This window comes from Gossypium hirsutum, chromosome A05, assembly GCF_007990345.1.
Source record: "Gossypium hirsutum isolate 1008001.06 chromosome A05, Gossypium_hirsutum_v2.1, whole genome shotgun sequence".
NCBI classification, from domain to species: Eukaryota; Viridiplantae; Streptophyta; class Magnoliopsida; order Malvales; family Malvaceae; genus Gossypium; species Gossypium hirsutum.
Window position 1 is genome coordinate 96473580 of NC_053428.1, and position 10126 is coordinate 96483705.

General features: G+C 32.0%; 1 protein-coding gene across 1 annotated transcript; it reads left to right on the forward strand.

Annotated features, from left to right (window-relative positions):
• The first annotated feature begins 248 nt into the window (after positions 1–248).
• LOC121229566 (probable methyltransferase PMT11) lies at positions 249–7397 on the forward strand. The gene is made up of 9 exons (XM_041114171.1): positions 249–1228; positions 3926–4078; positions 4168–4438; positions 4819–4929; positions 5151–5310; positions 5556–5813; positions 5900–6022; positions 6394–6471; positions 6756–7397. The coding sequence occupies exons 1-9, from the start codon at positions 563–565 to the stop codon at positions 6955–6957; spliced, it is 2022 nt and encodes a 673-aa protein (XP_040970105.1). The 5' UTR covers positions 249–562; the 3' UTR covers positions 6958–7397.
• The last annotated feature ends 2729 nt before the right edge of the window (positions 7398–10126 follow it).

Below are 10126 nucleotides of genomic sequence, written 5' to 3' on the forward strand. Positions count from 1 at the left end.
TACGATTTTTTAACAAACTTTTAATAAATAATATAATATATATTAATTAATACACAATTAACTCGTGGATTATATATAAAAAAAAACTAATTAATATCTATATCATTAGATTTGATCACTTCAATTAAACAAAATTTTACTCGATACTTATAGGTCTGTTTCATATTTGATTAAAGAATACATATAATTATCATAAATTTTTTTCAGCACAACTATATTTTAAAAGAAGTTAAAATTTAAAGAATTGTAAATTTTAAAATTTCATTGTGATGTTTGATAACTTGTATTTGAGTCGTGCTTATTGTAGAAATACATTTTGAGTTGAGTATGAGATGTATAACATGGATTTAAACTTAGTTATTATATTAAATCAATTTTAAAATAAATTTCACAGATGAAGATAAATTTTCGTTCACCGACAAGTGACGCTAGCAAAACACAAATCAATCGAATCTCCAGCTTTGGGAAAATTTTAAAGAAAGTCAGTACTTCAAGCCACTGATTCAGAAAACGACACTCCGGATCTCCGCCATTCGCCGTCGTTTTGAAGCGTTTCTCAACCATGAAACTTCTCGGCCATGTCGATTCCCTCAAAAGCCAAACGTCGATCAAATTCGCGGCCTTTATTTTTATTTCCGTCGCTTCCTTTTACTTAGGCAAACACTGGTCCGACGGTTCCCGACTCATCTTCTTCTCCCGCCAATCCCCTTCTGGAACGACGTCGTCTTCTTCTTCCATCGCTCTTTCTCCTAATCTCAATAAAGAATTCAATGTCTCCGCTCTCATTGACACTCCGGAACCTCCTCGTTCAGCTAAAAGCGAAGGAAAGTGGGCGTCGGGGTCTTTGAAAGCTCCGCCTCCACCTCCAGAGTTCAAGATTTACGGGATCGTAGATGAGAATGGTACAATGTCGGATAAGTTTGAGATCGGGGAGTTTGATACGGATTTGGTGGAGAATTGGGATAACGGAACGGAGGTTGAGGCGGAAACGGGTAAAGAGGAGGTTAGGTCTACCTTTAGAGTGAAGAAGTTTGGGTTTTGCGGAGAAAATATGAGAGAGTATATACCGTGTTTGGATAACGTGGAAGCGATTAAGAGGCTTAAATCGACGGAGAGAGGGGAGAGATTTGAACGACATTGCCCGGAGAAAGGGAAAGGATTGAATTGCTTGGTTCCAGCTCCAAAAGGATATTGCCCTCCGATCCCTTGGCCTAGGAGCCGCGATGAGGTAAATAATTCTATTTAATTTTGAAAAATACATGTTAAAAGTAAATAGAATAGCGAATTATTGATGTAATGTTTTTCTAGATTATTTAACTACTGGGTCTGAGCTCGTTGAATACTTAAGCTTAACATGGAGAATATGGGGCTCAGTTGGAGTCACTAGTGGAAAAATTAGAATCAACAGTATCTGAGTTGGCTTTTTTCTGTTTTTGGGTGTTTAGAAAGTGCAAATTAAATAGAATGTAGAATATCGAACTGAGCTTGTGTGATTGAGTCATGAGTTGATAATTAGAGCCAACTGGCTGTTTCGGAAGTGGTTAGGAAGGAGAAATTAAATGGTTTGTAGTTTAGCTGGACAAGGAGAGTTTGCGTTTAGTGTAAGATTACATGCCTTAAAGTTAAAGTACTAAAATGGATTTGGCATCTTTAGATCTTTATAGGAAACGTAGTATAATGAAAAACGGTAGACAAGCTTAACTTATATGTGTGTTTTTGGACTGCATTGATGCGAAATTCCAAAATCTTAAAATTTGGAGCTAGTCACCCTTTGCTTTTGTTATTTTAATCAGTTTAGTCCTCTTCCTAAATAAAATTTAAGTCTAATTGAAAACAAAAATTTCTAGATGTCATATTTTAAAATTATAATTATTATATTTACTTTAATGATTAATTTATTAGTATATTAATTATGATTATAGTTATGACTTATAAATTTATTTCAACATGAGTTAGTTACTTATTGATATATAAATTGTAATAAAACAATAACAATAACAATTATAATAATTTATTTTAATTTTATAGAAATTGAGACAAAAAATATTAAAGGAACTAAACTTGTTTTAAAAAATTAAATTCTATCAATCTAGTAAAATTTACTGCTAAGTAATCTTACATCTCGCCAACCGAACCTCTAGCCTAATGAACAAAACAAGGTAATGTAACATACTGGGTATTCCACTTTGTAATTTAACATTCTCATAATCCTATTACGAAATATAATCTTACATTCCTACCCCCCTTAAAAATGAGACTTTAATTCTCATAAAAGCTCTCTAATGATTGACCAAGTAAAGTCCTTTTTCAATCTTCAATGTTATATTTCAACTGAAACTCTTGTTTTCTTCATGTCTAAGTAAGCTTCCTATGGATGACTATTCTTTTGGTTCATTAAGGTTAAATTTGAATTGCAATGTGGGCTCCCAAGCTGCTCGATATGATTTAAGTACTGATCCCAAGCCTTCAACTCAAAAAACCTGTATTGAATTTGTCCAGAAATTTCTGCTCGTGCAATCTTTATTAAAACGGCTATAACTTGATCCCCTGGACTCGGATTATCGTATTTCAAAGTGCATTATGAAGCTAAGAGACAGCTATTTGATTTATAATGAGACAACTCTACTCAGTAATGCTCGAATCTCATTTAAAAATACATTGCAAGATGGATGATGTTCCAAAATTAAAAAAACTCTATCCAATTGTTCCAAATGAAAGAAGAATGAAGAAGATTAGTGCATTTTAGGTTTTGAAAGCAATTTTAGCGGTAAAAGCTTTCAAAGATCTTTTCTTGAAAAAAAAACTCATCAATGATCAAGCTTTGAAGGATGAAAACTTTACGACTCTAAAAATCTTGGGAAGTAACAAACTTTAAAAGAAAACAAGAGTCAAATCACTTGAACTCTCAAAATGCTATTTGCATCTCACAGAAAAGAACAAAATTTCACTAAGGAAAATTATAATTTATTGGATGTTGCTATTTATAGGCCAAGTTATAAGAGCTTAAAAGAAATAATTATTCCAAATTAAAAATCTAATAAATATGTAAATAAAGCTCTTCCTAACCACTAGAATTACTTTAAACTCCTAGTGTTCTAACCAATCAAAATTAAAGAATGATGTAAATGTTACATTTTTAAATAAGACTTTAATTCTCTTAAGAACTCTAATGACTGGTCAAGTAATGTCCTTGTTCAATCTTCCTTCTATGTTATATTTCAACTGAAACACTTGCTTTTTTTCATGGCGAACTGAACTTCCTATTGACTATTACTTTTTGGGCTCATTGAGGTGGAATTTAACTTGCAAAGTGGGCTCCCAAGTTACCCAATATGATTTAAGTACTGATCCAAAGCCTTCAACTAAAAAAATTGTATTAAATTCTTCCAAAAATTTCTTGTTGGTACACTTCATTAAAATGACCATAAGTTGAGCTCTTAAACTCAGATTGATGTGTTTCAGAGTGTGTTGTGAAGCTAAGAGAGAGTTCTCTGACCCATAAGAAGACAACTCAAACCAAAAATGCTCATATTCTATCTAAATATTCATCACAAGTTGGCTGATGTTACAAACTTGAACTTAAATGAGTTTACCCCCTCTTGGGTTCGTATCAAACAGTGAAGGTTCATTGGTTGGACTTAAGTTCAGTTGGTGAGAAGCTGAGAAATAGAAATAGAGATGAACTTTTTATTACGTTTTGGTGGTTTTGCTTTCTTTGCACCTTTTGTTGCCCAGGGATTAGAGGCAAATATATTTTGAGTATCTTCGTTTTTCCTTTTAACCCTTGTTTTGTGCTTTTGGAAGTATTTTTTGTTACTTGAAGGTTTCTTTTAAAGTAGTTTTGTTACTGTTTGATTGGTTTATTGCTTCTCTAATTTGTAGCCAACCTGGTTGTCTAATAGTGGTATACTGTTTTGATGGATAGGTATGGTTCAACAATGTTCCTCATACACGTCTAGTAGAGGACAAAGGTGGCCAAAATTGGATTTCTAGAAAAGGGAAGGATAAATTCAAGTTTCCTGGAGGTGGCACACAGTTCATACATGGGGCAGATCAATACCTGAATCAGATTTCTAAGGTTATTAAAATTTTAAATGCATGTAAAACTCCAAGAAATTTGGTCTGTGGATTTTGTTTCTGATTATCAAATCTAATCTGTATATCCAGATGGTCCCTGATATTACATTTGGACATCATATTCGGGTTGTTCTGGATGTTGGATGTGGTGTGGCAAGTTTTGGTGCCTATTTGATGTCACGGAATGTTATAACCATGTCTGTAGCTCCCAAAGATGTCCATGAAAACCAGATTCAATTTGCACTTGAGCGTGGAGTTCCTGCAATGGTGGCAGCATTTGCAACTCGCCGTTTGTTGTACCCAAGTCAAGCCTTTGATTTGATACATTGTTCTAGATGTCGTATCAATTGGACTCGTGATGGTAAAACTTTTTGCTCCAGTCTTATCTAGTGATTTTCTAGTAGCAAGGAAAAGGGGAATATTAATAATTTCAGTACCATTTGAATTTTCATCTCCTGTATATGCTCATTCTGTCTGGTCTCTTTTTCACTTTTCCAGTGAGGAATTCATGCGATACCAATTTCCATCTCTTTGCCAATAAGTTTACCATCTTCTTCTACCATTTCTTCTTAAACAAAAAACCACATTTACCCCTTCTTGTGTATGTTGCAGAAAATGCTATTATGTTTCTTTAGATGTCTCTAGGATATGTTTTGTCATGTTTTCTTCTTTTACTGTTATAAAGTTAAATTCTGGGATACATTCTAATGCATCCTTCCATTCTTATGCTGTATAATGAAGATGGAATTTTGCTTCTTGAGGTTAATAGAATGCTCAGGGCTGGTGGATATTTTGCTTGGGCTGCCCAGCCAGTTTACAAGCATGAAGAAGCCCTTGAGGAACAGTGGGAAGGTATAAATTCTGGACCTAGAATTCATGATAATCATGCCAAGAAATGTGATAACTGTATACTCATGTGTACTAGAAAGTTCAACTTTAAATCAAACATACTTTATCCTGGACGAGCATTTCTTCATGGCCTGTTTCTTTTGATTAAACATGTTAGCAGCTTGTATGGAATTACATATTAGATTTTCTGTACATGATTATTTTCTTATTTTCTGTACTTTCAGAGATGCTGAACCTTACTACTCGCCTCTGTTGGAATCTTGTAAAGAAGGAGGGATATATTGCTATATGGCAGAAGCCCTTGGACAACAGTTGTTATTTAAGCCGTGAAGCCGGGACTAGTCCTCCTTTGTGTGATCAAGATGATGACCCAGATAATGTTTGGTATGTTCACCACTCTGCCTTTTATTTGAAAAACGATGCATAATGAGATGCTTAGAGAGGTGGTTTTGTTTCTGATGCCTTCATCAGTTAATATTTGTCAATTTCATTTGTATATAGTTATAACGTCCTGAGGCTCCCTGGATTAATTTTAAATGTATTCTGAACCTATAACTTAATTAGGCCTTTTTATTTTACTTATCTGAGTAGTTTTAAGTTAGTTACAAGATATTTGCATTATCTCTCAGGTATGTTGACCTGAAGGCCTGCATTAGTCGACTTCCTGAGAATGGATATGGTGCAAATGTTGCTCCTTGGCCTGCTCGTCTGCAAATTCCACCTGACAGGCTGCAGAGCATACAAATAGATTCGTATATAGCCAGAAAAGAGCTCTTCAGGGCAGAGTCAAAATACTGGAATGAAATAGTGGATAGCTATGTCCGTGCTCTTCATTGGAAGAAATTTCAACTGAGAAATGTATTGGACATGAGAGCTAGCTTTGGAGGGTATTCTTTAAACCTAGTCTTGGACTGTACTACAGGCATGTACTTGCTTGAGCGTTTCTCAAATCTATGATTTATATATTGTGCAGATTTGCAGCCGCGATAATTGAGAATCAACTTGATGCTTGGGTTCTAAACGTGGTCCCTATTAGTGGGCCCAATACCTTGCCTGTTATTTATGATCGTGGATTAATAGGGGTCATGCATGACTGGTACTTTTTCTTTACCATAATTCCAATCAGGAAACTCTGTAGTTTATTGTATAGTAACGGATGCACTATCATTGATGATTTTTAATCATTACTTACGATCTCATGGCCAAAAAGAAAAAAACTCATTGCTTGGGATCCAGGAAAAGTTATCTACACCTCAAATAAATCCTTCCAGCTTGTACCTCTTTCATGTTTCTGGATTACATTGCTTTAACCATTTCCTTGTTTCAAAATGTTGTACGCTTAATATTTGTTTTGTCACTCTCATCCTATAGGAATACGATTTAGTTTTTGTCTAAACCGTAGAGTATGCTATGTTTGTTTTTATTGCTTCAACCGAGTTATTTGCTAAATCTTGTCTGATTTACCAGGTGTGAACCATTTGATACATACCCAAGGACCTATGATTTTTTGCATGCAGCAGGCCTCTTCTCAATTGAGAGGAAAAGGTACACCTTAATACCTTGAAATTGGTCTAGTTTTACTCTGCTATCTGATTATTGAAGTTCTGGTCATGTCGGGACATTGATTTTTCCTTTAAAACAGAAGATTTCATTTGGCACCTTAAGTGGTGAAATTCATTGTTGAAATGAATATTCAAGGTCCGTAAAATGGTTATTTTATAGCAAGAAAGAAAGGTGGTATCTGATAGGGGCATAACCACTGGGATTTGGAAGTTCATTAGTTATGGATCAGTTTATTTATAATTTAATTATTTGTACTTGTATATCAGGTGCAATATGTCTACAATCATGCTTGAAATGGACCGGATATTGAGACCTGGTGGACGTGTATACATACGTGATTCTCTGGATGTTATGGATGAACTTGAAGACATTGCAAAAGCCATGGGTTGGCGGCCAACTCTACGTGATACATCCGAAGGTCCTCACGCAAGTTACAGGATCTTGACATGTGACAAGCGTCATGGTTGAACAAATTGGAACTATAAGTATTATCTGTGATGTTTAGTAATGCAAGTTGGAAAGATAATTCGACAAGCGCAGTCATTTGCAAGCGAAAGAAAGAAGCTTGTGTATCGAAATTTGAACTGCAGATAAGAGGATTGAAGGATGCAAGTCATGGGACGGGGGGATGCTGATGAGTTTCAGCTCTTATAATTGGTGTGCTGTGTGCTATAGAGAAGGATGATGTCCTGGGGTGAAAGGTGAACTCTTTTCTAACGTAATTGTAACATATACGGTCATTGTAGGTGCATTTTATTTTTCTCTAGGCAGTAGGAGCATTATTTAGATTCCAATGTGACTGTTCAGTTTTTTTTTTTTTAAATAATGATGTATTTAGAGAATCATATTCCTTATCTGATTGTGCCCTGGCACGAGTGTTGGGTAAAAAAGTTAAAGCCATTATTCGATTTACCGTTTGTTAAAAGCCAATTCCAGCAGATCTATTTTCGGTAATTTTAAAAATCCGTAAGTAGAATTTTTTTTTGTCTTGAATTGATATTTAAATTATCAGTTCATTATCTGGTTCACTCTATTTTTTGTAAGTGTTAAAAAAATTAACCGTCATGTGATGCTAATCATAATGTATCACGTGACATTCATAATGTCACATGAAAATTAGTTTATTTAATTAAAAGCATTAAATTTTAAATAAAAAATATTTTTGACTTTCACTCAACGATTACAATCATCTATGTGGTGTTATTAGAAATGTCATGTGTTTTTTTAAACATTATATATATTTTATATTGATTAATGTATAATATATATTTAAAAATTTTAGAAACAAAATTTTAAATATATAAATAATTTTTAAAAAGTCAAATTAATATATAAAAATGGAGAAATTTTATAAAAATCTTAAAAGGGTATTTAAGTTTTTTTAAAAAATACAAAAAAAAAACTTCAATTTTCAAAGATATACATTCTAGAAAATTTTTCAAAAATTTTATTTATTTCAAAAACTTTAAGTTCTAGAAATTTAAAACAATATATTTAAGTCCAAAACAATTTAAGTCGTTTTTTTTTGCAAATTTTTATAATTTTTTTCAATTTTTATATGTTATTGACTTTTAAAAATTTTAGAATTTTATAAAAAAATATTTATTAAATTTGTTTTGAATATATGATTTTTAAATCAAAATAACAGATATAATATTTATAAAAAAATAAGAAAAAGAAATGTGACATGTAGGTGATCAACGTCGTGAATTAAAGTCAAAAAGTATTTTTAAATTTAAATGAGATGTGATAAACTTAATTAGAATTGGGTACTAAAGAAATAAAAAGCAAAATTGAAGATGAAGATTAGGGGAAATAAAAGCGGAGAATGGGGTGGAGTCAACATCATAAAATCTAACAAAATCTAAGCCAGCGATGAAGATGGTGATGGGTTAAGCGACCAAAATTCCAGGTGTTGTATCCCAATTGGATATTGGTGTTTGTGAGCCCAACAAGTATCATCTTCTCCGAATCAAATCGGATCATGGGTGGAGATGGGATCCTATCCTATAGACTCACTTCTCTTATCTATCTGTCCTTTCACGCACTGCAACGGACCTTAGCTTTTGACCTTTTTAAAATACAACGAAAACTTTTCTGTAAATGGTATTTACAATGAGTATTATTTATTCATTAAATATTATGAGAATAAAGTTTGAGTGGTTGAATTCTTATTTTAATTAAAAACTTTATATGTTTTAATATAAAAAAATTGTGCCACTGTCAAAACATAACTAAAATCTTCAGGGTTTGACTGCCCACCATGAACAGGGGGAAATTTTAGTTGTTCCACCATCAGGAAGCACTTAAAAAATCTGTAAGCTAACTTGTCATATAAGACAAATATTTGTCAGTTGATCCATAATTAAATTGTAATTTTTTAGTCTCTCATTATCTTTCAATATTTATAATTCGCCGAATCCTTTTAAATAAGGTAATATTTGAGTGAGTCTATCGACTCTTTCATGAACAAAACTTTAATCACCTGTAGATTATCTATCTGAATTGTGGCTCTTACCCTTTTATATTTTTCCTCTTATAAAAGCAAAGGAAAGATTTCAAAGCATAATAGTTACCTTCCATTAATATGTTATTCAGTAATTTGTACTAACTTCTCCATTGTTGACTAATCAATTATATATACTTGACTAGTTGATTAAGTTTTAACTCGATTAACATGGTTATTGTTGTCAATATAGGAGGATGTAGATTTAAATATGATGAAGCATATTATCATTCTATTTAAGAGTAACTATAGATAGTTATAGGCATTATATTAAGAACTATACATATAGTCACAATTTATAATAAGACTATTCAAAATATATATATATTAGACTATAATCGTTTTAATATTCATACTAATCAATTATGTTGCTTACAAATTTCAATATTCCGAATTAATTTCATATATAACGCTAAGTACGTGGGCAAAGAAGAAATCTTGATCACACAATCGAGAATTAAAGGTAGCATATTTGATTGTTTCGATTGTTATTTTTAAATAATTGTTTTTGTTTTATTTTTTTAATTAATTAGTTTTTACATAAATTGTTTTTGTATAAAAAAAAACATAACTCCACTATGTTTTGTTTTTCTTTTAACATTTTGCGTATTTAACTAATCAAAATTGAACTGTACAAAAAAAATTATTAATAATTTGCAGCAAAAGATAGAGATGTAAAAGAACTTATATGAAGATCGAAGCAAGATAAAAGGAGGAAGAAAAGGGAAATTTATACAAAAATCTCTATATATTTTAGGTGTAAATTGCATTTTGGCCTACTGTTATTCTTTATTTTTATTATTTTGTATCTCTTTTCTTTTTCTTTTTTTGTAATTAACATCTTTATATCTTATTAATAAAATAAGTCTTTTCTTTACATTTGATTGAACAATATCATTTCGAGATTCATATGGAGAATTTGTAGAATAACCAGATGGGGAAATTGCATCACGACACCCAAATCTTGACTGGTCAAACATGATTCATATCTATTACAATTTCGTTTGAAGAAAACATTTAATTTGATTAGTAATACATAAATTTAATTAGATATTTTTAGTTTTGGATACAAATAACAAAATTAAACCAATAAAATATTTTGACTAATTATAGTTTTGCATCAAGAAAATA